The 19,876-nt window shown below is 40.1% G+C and overlaps 2 protein-coding genes across 3 annotated transcripts; one reads left to right on the top strand and one right to left on the bottom strand.

Annotated features, from left to right (window-relative positions):
* Positions 1 to 3,787: 3,787 nt before the first annotated feature.
* On the top strand, positions 3,788 to 15,982 carry LOC129597695 (serine/threonine-protein kinase D1-like). Its single transcript, XM_055495342.1, has 4 exons — positions 3,788 to 5,260; positions 10,025 to 10,602; positions 13,548 to 14,085; positions 15,152 to 15,982. Exons 1-4 carry the CDS (start codon positions 4,198 to 4,200, stop codon positions 15,508 to 15,510), a joined length of 2,538 nt encoding a protein of 845 aa, XP_055351317.1. The 5' UTR covers positions 3,788 to 4,197; the 3' UTR covers positions 15,511 to 15,982.
* A 302-nt stretch (positions 15,983 to 16,284) lies between these two features.
* LOC129597692 (terpene synthase-like) lies at positions 16,285 to 19,722 on the bottom strand. 2 transcript variants are annotated; one of them, XM_055495338.1, is made up of 9 exons: positions 19,402 to 19,722; positions 19,147 to 19,215; positions 18,034 to 18,119; positions 17,917 to 17,963; positions 17,599 to 17,817; positions 17,257 to 17,399; positions 17,085 to 17,190; positions 16,783 to 16,897; positions 16,285 to 16,695 (listed from the first exon to the last, which is right to left on the bottom strand). In XM_055495338.1, the coding sequence occupies exons 1-9, from the start codon at positions 19,498 to 19,500 to the stop codon at positions 16,665 to 16,667; spliced, it is 915 nt and encodes a 304-aa protein (XP_055351313.1). In that variant the 5' UTR covers positions 19,501 to 19,722; the 3' UTR covers positions 16,285 to 16,664. The 2 variants fall into 2 exon arrangements, with proteins under 2 accessions (XP_055351313.1, XP_055351312.1); XM_055495337.1 differs by having other exon boundaries at positions 16,285 to 16,664.
* Between the last annotated feature and the right edge of the window lie 154 nt (positions 19,723 to 19,876).

The raw sequence follows: 19,876 nt of genomic DNA, 5'->3' as shown, positions 1-19,876 counted from the left end.
TTGTTTAGGAATGCACTGGCATGGTTATAAAATGTCAATGGGTTTTATTAAATAATTACTGCGCATAATACGGTTGCGATTTAGTTGAACAGTACAGAAACGCGATTACGTGCGTAAGTGTCCTTGCATCTTTTCCCCACGGTTTCTCCGAGAATTTTTCTGAAAATTTAATCAAATTAACTTTACGTGGGTTTTGGTTTTATGCATCGACCCAAGCGCGATCTCCCTCCCATTTTTGTTTTCCACAATAAAAATGTTTATTTCCGTCTTTAAGCAGCCTTATATCAATACTGCTGACCAATTTGGACTGATTGTTGTTGTTTATTCTTACATTTTTCAGTGTTTTCTGTTGTTTTAGACTTCTGTTGACCGTAGCCTAGAGGGAGCAACTGCTCCGTGCAAAGGACAATAAACATTAAGCGGTGTATTTGCACGATACGCCGGACGGGTATGGTAATGCAGTATTTTACTGCGCTTCATAATTGTCTGCAAAACCGCTCTCGAGCGACTCGTAGCTCATGCAGTGACCAAAGCGCCATGGGATAAGATGGTCATATGGACAACAATGGCACAGCACAAGGGAATTCGTTGTTGGCGGTGAGCAAAGAGGAAGCTTTGGATGGATTCGAAAAACCTTTCTTATAGTAAGTGATATATATCGGAGTAATCTTGGTTAATTGGCTGATATTACTTTAATACTATAGCGACATCCCGGTGAAGACAGCAAATCTTTCTATCACTCTTGTACTACAGTGACCTTTCTGCAGATAATGCATTACGTAATAAATAATGTTTAATAATCCTTACGAATTTTACTGCGTTGTTTAGTTTATTGCTGGAGAGGCTTGGATTTTGCGTCTTATAATACTATTATCATGGTTGCTTTAGAAAATAAAACGCTTAATTAATGGCTTATACGTACTGAAGTTCATACGTACTACAAAGGACATTCCAAAAGTTTCTTTCCCTATTTTGCCTGCGTGCCATTTCAAGTGATATGCAAACGATATATTTTTTATTACGTAACATGTTCTCTGAGTTATCGAAGAAAATAAAACTTGCAACTGTCGATGAAGAACTGCCCAGGTGAAAAATCATTTAGCCGGTGGTACTTCTGGCAGCCTAACCACTGTCCTTCCAAAATTTAAGCTGTAATGTTGTCACTTCTCTCCTTCTCGGTGGTTTTGAATCTAATTTATAATAGTGAAGGCTTACAGTACTATGTCCTTGTTATTATCATGATCATGAATCGTTTCCAAACTTTCACAAATTAAAATAATAAATTTGTTTCTACAGACATCTGTTTTTTTTTGGTTTTCCGCTTTCCTGCTATTCCGAACTTCCAGTTCTTTTCCACAATAAAAACGTTATCTTTGACCCACCCCAGCACATATTGGCTATGATTCAATTTATCGCTAGCCTGTTTGCTGTAAATTATTTTCCGGATTTTTTAATATTTTTGCCGTCTGGAAACTGGCAAGCCTCGTGTTTTGACAACTGGTCACTAACACTTCCGATTTTCTTCTAAAAGTAGAAAGGGCCGAATCTTTTCGATCTTGATTTACACTGCAAGAGGGAAGACTTCTGAACATAAAAACGTTTTGTGCTTCTTGAAGTTCGAACGGGGAGAATGTTAAAAATGTTACAATGTTGCGAGAAACCCAGAAGATAGGCTGCCAGACACCGGTGAAAGTCTTTTTGGCGAATTTTCCCCATCCTCTTTGAACAGGAACTAGTTTAAATTTTTTAATAATCAGTTAGTAAGTGGCATTAGTAAAAATATGGGTGAAAAGGGCTAAGTAAGTTTGTGGGGGAAGATAAAAAATAGGGAAAGAAACTTTTGGAATCGCCTTTGTATATATGCAAGCACTAATCGACGTAAGTAGCGGCCTCTACAGATTGTACACGCATCAGAAAAAAAGGGGCAGTCCAAGTACACTATGAATCAGTAATCTAATAACGCATCGCCAAATGTTGGGACTGTACTTATACGTTATCAAAACCACAACGCACTTCATCTGCTGGAGGAAACGGATGCGTCCATGGAACCATGGAACGCCTTCGAATTGCGATCACCACCTTTCAGCGCCAGAACATAACTACGTAGTTTTCTTGAAATTAGTGACCGCTTTCTACTGTATATACATACCACCTGTACATGTATTTACCTACACTACAAAATATTCTAAATATGCCGTCAGCCAGTTAGTATGTATGCCCTTTATCTTACCTAGTCATTTATTCAATAATATGCTTGTTTTCATGAAAATAATTACTCGTTTAATTACACAGGCACACAGGTTCGTATGAAAAGCTTTACAATTAGTATCGGGCCGATCGGTAGATACGAGTACATACTATCGATGTACTTACTCAACAGATCTAGATGCAGCTGCATGAATATCGTATCAAACAACTTTAATTTAAACGTTTAAGTGCGAAGGGGAAAAAACCAAATAACTAAAATTACAGTATCCGATCATGTTTATACAATACGTTCAAAAATCTAGACACGCCTGAACTACAGAAGCAAACATGAGAACCTAATCAACTGCATTGCCTCCTTGAAGCAACTTGACAAGTTTCCATCTTGACTGACAAAAGGTCCATGTAACTGAAGTGTAGTATATCCAACCACTTGGTGAACCAAACTAGGTGCAACTCAAACAAAACGGGATAACTTGACAAAAGGAAAATGGTTAAAGTATAGGCGTTTTATGACCGGAAATGAGTTAAATAATACGCTGAAGTAAGGAAGTATCTTATCTTGGGAACCATAACAGCTTTTTGTAAACTGGCGATGGTAGACGAATTAAAAAACATCAAAAACATACCCTCCAGCGTTATATGATTGTGCTTTTTCTTTATTTATTTTTGGTATTCCGTACAAGTACTACGCAGGACATCGTAGATGATTATTTATTTAACACGAATTAGGCTTTTTGGTAGTGTCCAACAGGGTATGGATAGGACAATACCGCATTTCTGCAAGAAGTTATTATTAATTTAATATTGTGCAATATAATTTTGTGCTACAGGACATATTCCCATAACACATATCTATATCACTAAATATTAGTGATATTTTGAATACAACTGTACCTATGGTTAGTTTATTATGATGCTCTACAGTTGTACGAGTACGGAGTAGTGTGTACTGTATCTTCGCCAGCGAATCAGCATAGAAATCCAGCGCGGGAACGCGGCCTCCGTGCAGGGAACAGCTCCACCGGGAGTAAATTTAGATCAGTTGTTCTCTGTTTTTAGACCTCCCGAGGCTGTTTTTTGCTGATTGAGTGTACTGCGTTGTGATTTTATTTGTTTTCTATAAGCGGAATGGGTATAATAAAATTATAAACAGGATCTACAACGATACAGAATGTATCGTTGCAGATTCTACCTAGCTTTTGGTGTAGATTGCAGAAGACAGCTGTCTGGTCTGTGATCGTCCGCTACAACATCTGAATTCTGAGGTAATGGAGAACATGCACTTTTGTCTTTTTGGTTAAAAGCAAGTAGCCTCGAAAACTTGTTTTTTTGGTCTTCGTCGTTTCCGATAGTGCACTCATCTCAAACTTGTTTTTGCTGTCCCTTTTACACGCAGAATTCGTGGTTTCTGCAACATTACATAGGTGGTACAGGAGGTCTACAATTGGGCGTCGTAGCAGAGACTTCCCAGTGCGACTGTTAAATTTTGTACGTAGTGTACAACAGCCCCGGTGCCAAGGCGCATCTGGCGCAGCCATAAAATGCAATCATATCGTACGAATATGTCAATGGCGCTGACGTTTCATGTCTCTCTTGTATGCCTGCTCGTACTGTACTTACTCGTATAGATTACTACTGTAGACTGTATGTAGAGCGCAATTTTAAAATAATTTGAATCGCGCAATTTTTCCTCAGCTGCAGCATCACAAAGCTGCGAAACACGACTCCTCAATTTGCATCGCTCGCGCTGGTGTATCGTTCCGGATTTCTTTTCGGATGTTTTTACAGCGTCGGAGCCTCCATAATTGCGTTATGTAGCTCGCCCAACTGGAGTTTGTGTGCTATCTGACACGATAAGCGGATTCTGGAAGGAAATTGTGGACATTGTTGATGTTGTTGTTGTTGATTATGGTGTAAACTGACAGTCTAATTGTACATGAGCAACGAAATGGTGTAGCTGCTTATTCTCAGCCAAGGATCTATGTGAAAATGGTGGAGGACAGCGATCCGTCAGCGTTAACCATCCACCTGCAGTGTGGATTGGTGCGGGAACAGGTGACAACCAAGATTTCCGAATTAACTTTGCAGACGCTGAAGGAGCTGGCCTGTTTGTTTGTCAATCGCAAATTCCAGAACCATGGTCTGGGCAGTTTACAGTCCCGTCTGTTGTTATTCCGACATGATCATTCCACGGAGAATATCCTGCAGCGAATTCACGGCATTAACGAAATCAGCGACGGATGTTTGATCGAGGTACTGGTGTCCGCCAATCCCCCTGCGGCGGCCGACGGGGTGGAAATTCGGCCTCACAGCTTGCTAATTCATTCGTACAAATCTCCGACATTTTGCGACCATTGTGGCGTGATGCTGTTCGGTCTTGTACGCCAAGGATTAAAGTGCGAGGGCTGCGGGTTGAATTGTCATAAAAAATGCGCCTACCGAATTCCCAACAACTGCTCGTATTCGCGCAAAAAGCCCCTGAATCCCACGATCAGCTTTATTTTTCCGCCCACTATGCCACGCTCATCCTCAGATTCTGGAGATATCCGGGCGAAAGAGGAGCCCAACGGGAATCTAAAAACCACCGTATCGTCATTTCCGCAGATGGTCTCCAGTCCGTCCGCCCCGGGCAGTCCGAGTTTGGGGGGTGGACTGGCGCCAGGTGGGACGCGGAAAGAGCGCTCGCCGTCCATCACCGGTCGGCCGTCCATTATCGACATTATCATGTCCAGTCGGATACAGGTGCCGCACACCTTCCTCATACATTCCTACACGAAGCCGACTGTGTGTAAACATTGCGAGAAGTTGTTACGGGGACTGTTCAAACAGGGTTATCAGTGTAAGGATTGTAAAATCAATGTCCATAAAAAGTGTGTCCCCCTTGTGGGGCACGACTGCAAGGGTGAGCCCCCGTACATCGATCCCGAAGCGGAGGATAACAGCGTCGACGCCGATTCGGATCAAGAAAATAACAGTGTTTTTAGAGACGTGGCACCGCCAAGTCCCGATGTTAATCCGCTGATGCGAACGCCGTCCAATGAAGTTAATCATGGTAAGTGCTCGATTTCATGTTTCTGTTATAAGCTGCAGCTATGGTGCTGTACTTTATACTTCTTCGCCTCATTATTGAAAAATGCGAATTTTTTATGCAGCCTTTTTTCTGTGATGAAATGTGTTACAAAGTTGATGTGAAAGATTCTCTTTCACACGAAATGGACATCGAAATTGAAAAATTAATTTGAAGCTAAAAATGCCTCAGTGATAATTATTTATGTAAGACCGGATCTGCGGTGGCACTTCCTGTGTGCGTCATCGCATAGTTCGTGAGGAGAAAGATAGATAAGCTTTGCTAAGCCAGGATATGTAAATAGGTTGTACTGTACTTTTTGCGTTAATACCGGTTTACGAAATATACTGCACATAGGTTGACCCAATTCTACGTGAAACGGTGAAAGTTAGTGTTGCACGCTAGAATAATTGGTAAGCGTAAATCGAACGATTGCTACAAAAAGCACGAAAAATGGAAGTAATAATGCAAGTAGATTTCGCTGTCCGAATTTTGCAGTAGCCCAGTACCTCTCTTTTCCAGTAAAATACGGGAAAAAAGGGTTTCGTCAAGTCAACATAGTTCTGCTTATTGTTAGTTCTGTATCGTATCATGAAACTGCACGTGTAATGTGTATCTATATATTCATTCGAAACGCTTTTCAGTTTTGAGCGTGAAAACATCGAATGTTGTTTTCGTGCATGTGTGACAAAAATTAAAAATCTGAATATCGTCACGGCAGACTGCAGGTAATTCTCTCGTGAGCGCAGATGTTGCTCAGAAGCGAGATTGGAATTACAGATTTTTGATATACGTTGATGATATCTGCCAGAATGTTAAGAAGTTGCTGGCTTAAGTCAGTCATGTACTTACTGTAAGTGCTAAACGTTTTATTGTATAAGAGCATTCGTATAGGTACTATAGGATCACTCAATCATACGGTTTATTATAAAATAGACTGTAGACAATAATTTTTCCTGATAAAATGTGTTGCTGTTCGAAATACGGTACTCATACTGTCATACACAAATTTCTTGCAGGGATTAATAACTGATGGCGCCCACTACATTTTTTGAATTTTCTGAATGCTTTTGTTTGTAACATAACGTATACATAGTATAGTGTATCTATATGTGTACTGTATTTGTTTAAAACTTACCGAAAATAAAGGTTGCAGGTAGATTCACATCGGTAATGACATGCTGGTGTTTTGTCATCAGACAACTGACAAGGTACTCGTACCGGCATTTTCTACTTTTATAAGCGGATATGTATCGGTGAATTTTTCGAAAATTTGTCTTGACTCATTCCTTGTATTGCTTTTCATTGATACCAGGTTCATTCACACCTACCGGTGCTTGTTTATATAACAAGTTCCTAGCATCAATTTGATTGCGAACTGAATCGTTCCGTGTTCTTTAGCACTAGATTACGGTTACCCCAATTTTTTTGAAAGTTCTTGGAAAATATGATTTCTTCAGTCTGTCCGAAGAACATTCAAGTAGTGATTCAGCAGATTTTACCCGTAGACTAAAAATCGTAGTTAACTTGTAAAACGTTAACTTACTGTTACTGTCACGCGGAATGTTCATGCAAATTTGGATGTTGCACTTGTCTGTATGATTTTGTCGTAGTGATTGACGTTCCATCAAAGATAATCTCGGAATGTCGGATGGCAGCATTCCTGGTAGCTGCGATAATTAATTGTGCTGTATGTAACATTTTCTGTCATGCCATACTGGGAGTTGGGACAACAATATTTAATTTTTTATGATGAATGTAACTAATGCAGGAGTAAATTAATTCGCTAAATTTGTGTAAAGTATATTAATTCGCTATTGTTTATTAAAAATACGGGCTGTAAAATTTTTTAATTTACGAAACTTTTACGGAATTGGAAACGCAATGTGTTTACGAAATCGATGGAGGTATGTATATCATAAAATCAATGTGTCTGCATTTGTTTGCGAGTAGCAAAAATTGCGCCCGTCAACATTGCGGTGATCATTGCCTCTAATACTTATCGGGCAGTAGTGATTCGAGTTGAAAAGATGAAAATGCAGATATGTGGCATGCGTCATAAAACTCATAACTGTTTGCTTATACTTGGTTAAGCCGGGTTTGACGTCCTGAGAGATTTGCCTGATTGAGGTCATGATCGCACACAACTTCCACTCCAACGTAATATGGATCGCTAGTTGGGTAACCGGAAGACTCTGAATATCATCCATTTGGTTGCATTTTGTTGCAGTCAAGTAAACATTGCTGACCGACCAGACGTTTATACGGAATCATACTTAGAATGTTTTCGCTTAACGATCAGTGCTAATGCTTTATGTGACATGTACAATTGTGCATCACCTGGTGTTGTTCAGGGTCATCGTTTTGTTCGACGGTTTATGGTTGTTTGTGTAGTAAATCCAGCTTATTCCAGCATATGGGAAAACAGCTATAAAAATTTTTGTAAAATTCAACGGCTTTTTCACACACCTGATTTCATTATCCAGTTCACAAAAATTAATATTTTGTTCGATTATATGTGGGCCGTTACAATTAATGAGCTGCTGTTTAAAAGTGTCTTCCAATCAGCATTTGTGCTTCTGCCTCAAGCAACAGAGCTCGCGATCAATCACTTTTATTGTTTTAGATGGGATCTGTCCTTGATTACAGTACTGTAGTGTAAGAGAGGCGCTTAACGCTTTTAAAATGGTTTTCTTCCAGGACAAAGCTGTGTTCCTCAGTTTAGTATGTACAGTAGGTTTTTGTGGCTTTTAGTTGGCGTTGTGAGTAGAATCCTGAAGATCGAGTTAGTTTATGTTTCTTGATTGCGTGCAGCTTTATTTGTTAATGAAACTCTTTTTGATGATATGCATATGTAAATACGATGGCAACAAAATCACAGCAACTCAAAAAGTATGCCATAATACGCTTCGCTTTTGCAAGTTATTAATTGTAGCACACGATCCTTGATCGTGCGAGCAAGTTCTGTACGATTGTATTTGACATTTGCAATAATGTTTCGTCACTTAACCAAAACCGCCCGGGAATGGAGGTGTATCAGTTGGAAACTGCTTCCTCGGTGTTGCGACTCTGTGGTGACTGCGTCACAAATCGCGAGTTCCGTATCCGGTTTCCCGAGCACTTGAGGCCAAGCTAGTGTTAATGTTAGGATTTCTGTTAGATTTTTCATTTTGACATTTTGTGTATCCGTGGTTAACTTGTAATGTTATACTTTTTTTGTATCGCAGTTTAATATAAATAGATAAAATGCTAGCGTAGTTTATACCGTGCCTTTAAAAAACTATTGCAGCTTTTCAACCCAGAATCAAAATTCACGATTTGCAGGTGACGGAAATCAACACGTTTTCATAATTAGCTAATATTGAAAGAATTCCAAAAGCTGTGGTAGCGTTTGAAATTATGGATAGAGTTAATTTTACCATTTACCAGCTGTAGAATACATGAAAATTTTACTGACGAACATGAACACGTTTCTGATATCAAACGCTAAGCTTGACATGACGATAATGAAATGACGAACAAGGAGACAGAATAAAAAAGTAGGAAATGAAGTTTGTGTTACTGTAATTTTATTTTCCACGACCGGTCTTAATTCTATTGCGTTAACCGATTTTTTTAAAAACGTACTGAACACAAGAAAAATCTAGATAAAAAAGCAGAAGCGGTTTTTTGGTGATTATAATTGTGATTCTAGCTATAGAGATTGTGCGGGGCGTCATCCGATCCGTTCTGTCAACACATCCTCGGACAAAAAGGCCGTAGTGCTGCATATTGATTGCTTAGTCAAAAGCACAATGGAATCCATTTGCGGGATGAATCTCGCATATAGCGTTGCATGCAAGATAGATAAACAGACGGAAAGGATGGTGTAACCATCCGGTTGCTACGTCAATGGCGGAGAGGGTCGCAACATTTTATATGTGGAAAATAATGTGAAAACATGGTGGAGAATTAATTCCCCAGCAAGTCAAGTCCACTTGGATGAGTGTGGCAGCGGTTGCCGCTGGATGCATTTAATAGGAATAGGCTACACTCTTTTTGTCGAGAACATGTTTGTACCCCTGGGGAAGATTGTCGGTGGATTGGGGGTGGTGTAATTTGTTCCGCTGTTGTGCGCGCGGCCACGTTAAAAGGATCGATTTGCTCTTTGATCCGCTTCATCAACTGAATCATGACTTCTGGCTGAATGCTGAGAAATGTGTCGAGGAAAAGGAATGTAGTTTCAAAAACGCGTAAATCGTTTATAATTGCTACGTCAAGCGCTAAAGGGTAATTCCTTCAATGCGAAATGCCAACAGGCTTTAGGTTAAAGGTATTTTCACTTCTTAGGGTACTAATTTACATTAAGATGCAAAATATTAACATGCAGTAGTGAAATATTGAGTCTATCTAAACGAACACTGAAGTTGTATGGATATCTCATTTGGAAAATAATTATTGTACTGTTAAGAAACGTCATAAAAATAATAGCCAGAAGATTTTATGTTTTGCTGTTATTGTCGACAATTTTGTGAAAGTTTGTTTTCCTTAGTTCTCCCCGTGTAGCCGCACTGGGTGGGTCAACCGTTAGCCTGATGGTAAAGCATTTTAATGATTTTATGTATCCGTAATTCCGCATTTTGTTGTTGGCCTGGTATGGACACTGGAATTTAGACAGACCTGCTGTCTTGTAGAACATATGGTTTGATTTTACAAATGTAGTGAAGTAAAGAAGTGCAACATCGCATCAAAACTTTCACGTTTTTGTAGTTACCCAGTCGACCAACATTCCCGTCCAACGTGTGGTTCAGTCCATCCGTCACACTAAACGGCAGGATCAAACGCCGCTGAAGGAGGGTTGGCTGATCCACTTTACGAACAAAGATACTATGCGGAAACGCCACTACTGGCAGCTGGACAGCAAAACGATTACTCTTTTCAAATCGGAACATGATTCGAAGTTCTACAAGGAACTGCCTCTCTCGGATATTCTGGGTATTGAGTTCGGGAGTCAAACGCCGGCGCCTCATACGTTTCAGCTGCGGACGGAGAAACTAGTATATTATGTGGGGGAAAACAGCAGCTCGGAAGGTGCCTTGGAATGGGCTCGGGCGATTAACAAAGCCTTCATGCCGGTGGCCGCATCCTCTAGCGGGAACAACATGGCTACGGGTCCCGGTGTGCCACGGGTGGTTGTCAATGATGCCACGGAGGTCGGAGTTGGAAGTGTTGGAGGCGACACAACGGAAGACATCCATATGCTCTACCAAATCTTTCCAGATGAAGTTCTTGGAAGCGGGCAGTTTGGTGTAGTGTATGGCGGTGTTCAGCGGCAAACATCCAGACAGGTATATTTTTTGCTTAAAATTTTGCGTTGTTGAACATTCTTACAAATTTAATACAGTTAAATTTCATAATATGCCTACAGACAGTTTCGTGTAGCATATTCACAGCTGATTTAAAAACACTACTACAGTATGTATATTGTAGAATATGCTGGTATTAACTGTTTATGCTGACAGTGCCATTCCGCCATTAATTACGAAGGTTTCGAAATAATAGGCAGCGTTGCAGTTACTATGGGTTATAGCCGCGATGTAACTTATATTTAATTAATGCTTGAGCTAAGTAGATTTAGTGACGGTGTTGTACAAGTTTAAAAAGGAAGCGGATCGAAAGGCAGGATGGGATGAGATAATTAGTTTGATTTATGCCGTTGACATTTTGCGGCTGTTACGCGGGGGCGTCCATGAATGACATGCCGGCACTTACGTTTCTGGGTCTGCTTTATACAGTAAGCTTGTTTCCAGCATAGTATCGCAGCGTGAAAATATTTTTATGATATTATTAACGATTGGGTAAATACGTTAAAGCATTAAATAGAAAATGATGTGGAGGGAAATTCTCTGATGGATTTTATTCTGTGAAGCGTGATTTAAGTGGCAAAAACACTGCGACATTAGCACCTGGGCGGAAGCAATAAATGGTCAGTCAATCGAGTTATTTTTGGGCAGGATCTGTGATCGATGAGTGACAGTAAAATACATACAGCGAAGCTGACAGTTTTAATCGACTTCCACATTTAGTCAGCTTGCTTCTGCTTTCGAAAGACTTCTGGTTTTGGCGCGGTTGTACATATGGCGTTTGAGGCAGATGTACGCTTTATTACTAATGAGTAGGATTTACACTCTTGATGGAACCACATACTATTAGATTTTTATTTATAAAAAAGTTAACTTATTTGCGGCAATACTTATTATTTTTGTGTAAGTGTTACTAGTGGTGAGATCGAGCATGTATATTTCTGTGGGGTTTTATCTGCTAAAATGTCCATAAACTGGGCTTTTCTTTTGCTTTGCGCATAAAAAATAGCCACAATTTCAGTAAACTACCGAGGGTTTTATGCGAGGGTAGCCATTTTTCTGAATTTGTCCACAATTTTTCTTTCTGATTTGGTTATTCCGTAGGATAGCCCGATGGCTATTCCGCGAACCGATCGTCAGTGAGCTAATTAATCGAGTTAATCTTCCGTGACTTATTTAAATGGTGGTAGCATATGAGAAAATCAAGCATCAGACGGTTATGTTACATAACCGTAACTTATGTATACATAACTTATGTGTGTAGTTGAATTGGACTATACATTCTAATATTTTCTCATGCTTTATGGTTTGCGCCTTGCGGATGTGGTCTTCCGCGGCATTTTGATTTATGCTGTGAAAACGTATTTGATCGATTTTAACAAGAAGAACATTAATGTCAATTATGGTCAGGTGGAGTGGTTGATGAATTTCTCCATAACATTTTGTCGTGGTGACGTATGGAGTAGCCCTTGTGGTACTGCCGCAATTCTCAAGGCATTTAAACGATTGTCTCTAGTCAATAATGGTTTCCGTTTACATTGAGAGGGTAAATAGGCTTTCGTTTTTATGTTATAAGGCTTAGCGTGATGTAGGTATTTATGGGGATAATTATGTTGCCAGCACTTTGCTGGCATCCAATTGGTCACGCAAACTTGAAGCTTTTCAATTTTTTCCGTAGCGGGATGCGCATTGAAGGTTCCGCTTTCTTCTTTTGCGCTGAAAGAGTCCCATCAGCTGATAATGAGGCCAGGATGTTCATGCTCTTCTAAATATACACCTGCCATTTATACAGTTAGAAGTTTAGGACATTAAAGATGTTTACCTGCCACATTCTTCGTAATATTAGTTTTATATTGCGAATTTGTTAGCCGATCACAACTTTAACCCGTTTTCGCACGGGAGGGTCTAATAATTACGAACAGCTGCTCTAACAATGTCATAAGGTTTTTGGTACTTTATACTAGTATTTTATAGAAGTTATCCAGTATTGCGTATATTGTATAAAATATAACAGTCTTGGGTACGAGAATACTCCAAATACGTCACTTGGATGGCACTGTATCTATCTGTATATCAATTACAGTACCTTCTTTGTAACCGTTTTTCTTTTATTTGTGTTGTATTGTGTTTATTATTTGTAGTTTGCACAATGATGAAAAGGGTTTACGGTGGTCGGGCTGTGGCTCATCAGCATCGTAAGCTATGGGTTGCTAGCCGTAAGGGAATACAGTTCGATGTGTTGGCGGTTTGAGAGGTAATTACAAGCCGCGTTAAAAAATCTGATCGGTGCTTGGTGAGGAGTTGGTTGATTAGTGTAAATCCCAGTTGGGTAGTGTTTGTATTGTGTATCCGCAAATATCAGCAGGAATGCCTGGGAGGGTTGTATTTGGTAGAGATTATGTCATACAGATATTCCAGTGACGGCCGGGACGCACGGTGTAATCAGGATGAATGACGCTGTTGGCAGTGTGAGAGAATTAAGCCAGACAAATCTTCGCACCGCCTAGATGACATGTCCCTTTGGCCAAATTTACGCTTTCGTTGCATCCTCATTAACTACTCTCGTCCTTATGGTTGTGGTTACACTTTCATCGTATTGGTGCCCCAACACTGGCAAATTAAACGAAATTCAATAACCGCGAACACACCTGGGTTTTTAAAGCTTAAATGTAAATGGCATTGGCTTGTACAAGTTGACAATAAAGTTATTTTTGTACTCACCTGTATCATCAAAAATGTAAGACTACGAATAGGTGCAATAATTGGCAATCTGGGATAAATTTTAGTATGCAGTAGATGGAACAGTAACCAGCAGTCACTAACACGGTATTTACTATGCCGGTTGGTACCGCCGGCATTTATGTTTTAATGACAGTTGTAATTTTTAAAACTGCCTGATGGTATAATAAAACCTGTCTTGTTGCGTATAGGTAGCGATTAAGGTAATCGAGAAGCAGCGTTTTCCAAACAAACAAGAAGAACAGTTGAAAACCGAAGTGGCCATTTTGCGCTCTTTGCGGCATCCCGGCATCGTCCTGTTGGATCGGATGTTTGAGAACAATGAGCGCATTTTTGTGGTCATGGAAAAGCTGCGAGGCGACATGCTGGAGCTGATTCTGAGCAGCGAGAAGGGCCGTCTGAATGAGCGTATTACGCGTTTCCTCATCTTCCAGATTTTGGGCGCCCTACGCTACTTACATTCCAAGAAGATTGCCCATTGTGATCTGAAACCGGAAAACGTTCTACTGGCGTCGGACTCGGATTTCCCACAGACCAAACTGTGTGATTTTGGGTTTGCCAAGATTATTGGTGAAAAGAGTTTCCGTCGGAGTGTTGTCGGTACACCGGCCTATCTGGCGCCAGAGGTCATCCGGAACAAACGGTATAACAGGAGTTTGGATATGTGGTCGGTCGGAGTCATCATATATGTCAGCCTGTCAGGAACTTTCCCCTTTAACGAAGACGAAGGTAAGCCCATGTGCACGATCGAAATTACTTAATTAATTCCTTGTCAGTTGTCACCCATAGTAGCACAATGCAAGGGTACGCGAAGGTTCCTCGATTCAGTCTTGATTCCTCGATAAAGGCGTCGGTCAGTGTTTTGTCGTGCTAGGCTATAGAATTTTTCGTTATATACAGTTTTTTATGTGAGCCACAAATCAATCATTAAATGGACTAGAAGTATTGTGGTCGGCTTAAGGCTTGCATGTTCTTGAATACTTTTCGTATCTCTTCGTGTAAAACAATTTCTTGACATAATGGGCGTGTATTATTAACAGCAATATGTCGTTATGTTTTTCCAGTTTTTATGCAGTCGTGGAGCTCTAGAATACTCAGTGCGTTGAATTAGAAAACTAACCGTAAGATCGGTTTGTACTCAGAGTTTTCAAAACATGTTGTACAAGAATGAAACGAGATTTGCAGTAATCGTGAGGCTGAAGACAGGAAATGATTAAAATTGATTGCGTAGAAATGAGACAGCGCCGCAGGCCTAAGAACACTTTTCCGCGCTTTGTGCCGTAATTTCTTGTTTAAATGGTTGATACTTCTTTGAGAGCGGGCAGGCGATTGGGGAACTATCCACCTCGGCTGCAATTAATGGGGTACTTTAGTGATGTAATTTATCAAGCCTCATCTTTACACATGCATTTCTTTACAACGGACAGCCCACTGTAACAAATAAACTGTTTGGTGTATGTTTAAATAGCCTAGTCTGTGAAAACATAGTCGCTAAATACTGGTGAATTTTGTTAGTTTTTAGGCAGCGGCACTAAATTAGAAATGTGTGTAATTGATTGATCGAAGATCATGATGATAAACAGTTTGTAGGATCTGTTGCCTGAATAATTGTTGTATTCTACTTCAATTATTCGTTACTGTTTTCTGTCGTATTTGCAGCGTTCCCTAAACCTGTTGTACCATATTTAGTATTTTGCTAAGCTTTGCTAGTCTGTGTTAGCGTACCGTCGCCCTCGATTAACGCAGGACGTGTTATGCTTGTTATATTACCACGATGGTGTAATCTTATTTTCAGATATTAACGACCAGATTCAGAACGCGTCGTTCATGTATCCCGCCAATCCTTGGTCGGAAGTAAGCAAAGAAGCAGTGGAACTCATCAAACACCTGCTGGTCATTAAGATTAAGGATCGCTTCACGGTCAGCAAGGCCATGGAACACATATGGCTTCACGATTATCAGTTGTACTGCGATTTGCGCCAGTTAGAAAGCGACGTCGGCTCGCGGTATTTGACACATGAGAGCGACGACACGCGCTGGGAAGCATACCGCATCAGCCGCAACTTACCGCTCCCGGCGCCAGCGCAGCCCGATTTCTTCATGCGCAGCTACGAAAACGACGACACAGTCCCGGAGGAAGAAGATCGTTTGTAGATGGAATTTCTGCTAAGCATGTTTGTTGCAGGTTGTGGTTTTGAAGTTTTTACAATTTCCATGTTTTCTTGTCCAGAATGTTCCGGTTATATTTTTACCGAAAAGTTTATTTGTTTTAACCTGGGTTGCGATATCGGTCGAGCCGTTTTCCCACTTGTCTTTGTCACGCCGTTTCCAGAAATGAATCTTAAGTGGCGGGATATGAATACTGCAGCCTTCGTCTTGTTGGAGGATTTTATCTGTTATATTCTCTGGTTGTTGATCCGCGCTGTTTTAAGTGGTCCAATTGGAAATTCCAGTCCGTTCTTTTTTCTGACTGATTTAAAATGCGATTTTTTGTGCACTGAATGTATAGCGAAAGAAACGTGAATTATTTTTATTTTAACCTGGATATATTTATCAAAATCTGTTGTAAGGAACGCTTTGTCAAAGTTTCAAAATTTGTACCGTTGTAACAGGGCGTTGTATCTCATTTAAGTTGGTGCTTGGTATTTGTGAGCTTTTATCTCTCATTTTTTGTGCATCTATGTTTTCGGCAGCTGATCTGAAGATCCAATAAAGACATTAAATGCTTATAAATTGGTTTGTGAACTAACAATGCAACGCGATTCGTTTGTCGAACGAAGATGCTAGTTCAAATACATTGAAACAGTCTAACAACTACTGCGCGATGTGTCATAGCCTTATAGTTTGTTTGTACTTTGTAGATGCCTTATATGTAGTTTGTACTTTGTAGTATGAGAAGATTACGAGAAATGTTTCTGCTGAATAAAGCAATCCTCAGTATTTAACAATTCATTCGTGCGTTTGCTCACTTGATGTGATTCATGCCATGGGTTTACAATTCAAGGAGCATTCAACAAAATTTCGCTTGTATGGCTACGGTAGCCGGTGGGACAGGAACACAAAAGAAAGACATGCATTGAATAAAAATAACAGCAGAAAGTAAAAAAACTTGTTTTCATCATCAAGTTACACTGCGAAGCACCGACTAACATATAACCGGCGGAATACTTACTTAACAACTAAGATCACACTGTCTAAAAACTGGCACCAGTTACATCTGAACAGGATCCACAAAAATCGCTCTGAATTCGTCCAACAATCCCAAAAACGCAACATTTCCACCCAAATTTTCGACAATATCCCGAGCTCTATAAAAAGGTCAAATAATTCTTTGACATCCTGCAAGAAACACTAACAATTCAGAAGCAAAAGCAGCGCTTGCAGGAAACAAAGATCCGTTCCACTGTTCCGACGTTATAAACTTACTGTTTATCCAGTTTCAGTAATGTCTGACGCGTGTACTCCAAAGAACCAAGTTCGCACATCTGCTGAACACATCTTTTTTTCACATCCACATCGAGTGTTCTTCGGCGAAGGACGGCTGTAATAAAGATACACAATAAAGCAAACGAGTCCAAAGCGGCAAGAAAATATAAATTCAGAAACGCAGTTTTATGCATCTGATCAATATATACCGTAATACAGAGTACATATATAACCGTTGACAATACTTTCTACGAGTAGTGAGGTCCGTAATTCTTCTCTAGGTAACAGTAATCGCCACTCACACATCACCAATCCGTCTGGATCGTTGCGCACGCGGACAGCATGGACGATTGGAAAAGAAAATTTTCCTTCGGTAAAATCTTCACAGTAAGTTTTGTTGTGACTATACTGCAAACAATCACACACCCATTTACAGGACACGATCTCTTAGTATTTTTTTTATTGTTCCCTTACGGACTGATCAATGAGGTTGCAGTAATCATCTCGTATCTGAAACAGCAGGCCCAACGTTTCCGTCAGAGGGCGGAAGTCGGTCGTTTGGTCAGCCGAGAACAGCTGCATCAGCCGGACAGCCAGCATGAATAATCCACCTGTCTCTAGAAATTAAAAGTCAAATTACCACAGAGCTACGAACAAACAAAACAATAACTGGAATACTAACAATTCTAATCTTTTTGTCGTTGCCCCAAAATAGTTCAGAACTAACACAAAAAATCAATTGACCACTGAAGTCCGTACACCATAGACACCCAACATGTTTTTAACACCAATCAGGCAGCATCTATCTAAACTCACTTTGAATAACCATTGTCCTGTACTGGTCTTCGCTGGGGCATTGGTACGAATCTCTCCAGTAAATCTCCATGCCCTGGCCACGGTGAAGGTCCAGTAGTTGCTGGCTAAAAATCTGCGGGGCATCGGGGTGTTGCAGGGATAACGCTCGTTCCAGCGCCAGAAAGTACACATAATTAGCCGCGTTAATTGTACTGGGAATGCCGTATATCAAATGCGCCACTAAAAAAATTTAATTATTTTATTATATAGCATTTATCTTTCACTAACTTATAGGTTATATGAACACCTCGACAGGGTTTCGGAAATTGTTGTAAATACCTGGCACTCCGCGTCGTAGCGTAGAACTATCCTCGATATCGTCAATGCTATATTCAAATTTATGAAAAAACTAGTAAGTGTCGTGTTCCGTGTAATTCATTAGGACACAGCACTTACAGAAGGCTAGCATTATGCAGCATATCCATGAGCTCCGTAATCACTTGTAATTTATCGTTGCTAATTTTCATCCATATGTTAAACGCCTGTAGCATATAAAATATCGAATATCTATAATCACTGTACCAGTGTACCGTCTGCATTTACGATTCTATAGTATCTGAGCCTTCTACAAAGGGCGTACCAAAAGTAAGTTTCCCTATTTTGTATCTCCCGGCCTGAACGCTTGTAACTCTTATGAACCATATTTTTAGAAACGTCCTTTATTAATGTACCGAAATAAAATATAACTGTACTTAACTACAATTAAATGGAGAAGGACTGCCAAGAAAACCGTCCGAGGTTATCCGCACCTTGCCACGTGTTTTACCCAGACAGTTTTGATTTTTTTCTCAGTCTTCCTGCTCATTTTCGTAAAGCACCAAATTCCATCAGATTAGGAATTCTTTTCTGTCCTAATTCCAAGTACGAAACAAAATAACGTTTTCATACTGCTGTTCCAGAAAATCAAAAACTCTCGATGACTAGGTGGGAAAACCACAAAGCTGCTCAAGGTTCCAGACGGTAAAAAACTGAAAATTTCTTGTAAAAACATTATTACTGTCGGTAAAACTTGGAAGTGATTGGTGTCTAAGATGCGCATAACTGCTCATAAAACTTCCTTTTTATTGATGCAAAGAACTCTGGATTCATATCAGCAGGAAGGCTGAAAAGGGGAATTCTGGTGTCTCGGAGAAAAAATGTTTGCTCTACTCTGTCAATTTTTCAAAACATTCTGCCATCGCAGTAATATCGAGAATAGTTTCTCAAGCTGTTACTTTAAATCTGCTGTCGAAATTGTAAGAGGGACGGAAGTGGCAATAAAAAGAACGAGCTCCGAAAAAACCCGTGGAAAATGTTTCAAAAGTAGCACTCGCTATTCTATTTTTCGTTTTCCCATTTCTTCACTGAATCTTTTGATTCTTATTTCTTTAGTTAGCTTACATAATTGCTTATACAACAAAAAAATATCAGATGCATATTACTTCAAATGGCAGAGAGGCAAAAAAAGGGAAACTTACTTTTGGTACGCCCTTTGTAATTCTGTACAATACACAAATTAAAAAAACTTACCTGCGCCAGCTTTCCTCGGATCTGTTTTCCAGGGACTTTCTGGATATAATGAAATGGTTGGAGCAAAACCTATTGTAATCGTAGCCAAAAGATAATAAGAATGCAATCTGACAGGCACATCTGGATGATAAATCATAAATTTGCGAACAAGTTAAACATCTAAAAAATTGGAAAAGCCTTCAGCACACCGAAGACGCAGCATCAGATGCCACTATGTAAGCACTACTTCTGTCACCTTCGCTTTTTTGGACTTACGGAATCATTTTCCGAACCATCACCAGCACAGCCATTAATACCCACACAATCACGCTGAGGCGTCTTTGGTTTTCCTTCCATCCCGTTCTGTGCCTCCATATTTCTGAGCCTTACCTCGTACTTAGTACGCAAATAACACAGGTGCGACAAGGTGGGACTTAAAGGATCTCAACATTCTAGTAGTTTGCTAAGAAACAGAACTTAGGAGGTAGGGTTTATCAGAAAGGTTTACTAACCTTGCACGTTTGACTCATCAGTACAATGTACGTAATCGTTGCTTGTATAAAACTAATAAAAGTGTTTTTTTGTTTTAGACTTTGATTGTGGTCACAATGTGGTGGTTGTCTCATCCTATGAAGGCAAAAAGGGATGACTCATGTACACCGCCGCTTGGGGTAGGTTGCCCCTTGCACAACAGGTAGCGGGGCTGACCCGCACACCAAAAGTTAGGCGAGCCCTAGGCTGCTCGCCTCGG

Source organism: Paramacrobiotus metropolitanus, unplaced genomic scaffold (assembly GCF_019649055.1).
Source record: "Paramacrobiotus metropolitanus isolate TYO unplaced genomic scaffold, Prichtersi_v1.0 Parri_scaffold0000108, whole genome shotgun sequence".
Taxonomy (NCBI): domain Eukaryota; kingdom Metazoa; phylum Tardigrada; class Eutardigrada; order Parachela; family Macrobiotidae; genus Paramacrobiotus; species Paramacrobiotus metropolitanus.
This window is presented reverse-complemented; position numbering and strand designations above follow the sequence as displayed.

Bases quoted from the DNA above. Each gene is read 5' to 3' on its own strand.
- LOC129597695 (XM_055495342.1), top strand. From the start codon at position 4,198: ATGGTGGAGGACAGCGATCCGTCAGCGTTAACCATCCACCTGCAGTGT. The intron at 10,603-13,547 runs GTATATTTTTTG...TGTTGCGTATAG, and splicing joins AGCGGCAAACATCCAGACAG to GTAGCGATTAAGGTAATCGA. The intron at 14,086-15,151 runs GTAAGCCCATGT...TCTTATTTTCAG, and splicing joins CCCCTTTAACGAAGACGAAG to ATATTAACGACCAGATTCAG.
- LOC129597692 (XM_055495337.1), bottom strand. From the start codon at position 19,500: ATGGAGGCACAGAACGGGATGGAAGGAAAACCAAAGACGCCTCAGCGT. The intron at 18,120-19,146 runs GTAAGTTTTTTT...TATATGCTACAG, and splicing joins TCCGAGGAAAGCTGGCGCAG to GCGTTTAACATATGGATGAA. The intron at 17,191-17,256 runs GTAAGGGAACAA...GATTGTTTGCAG, and splicing joins GCAACCTCATTGATCAGTCC to TATAGTCACAACAAAACTTA.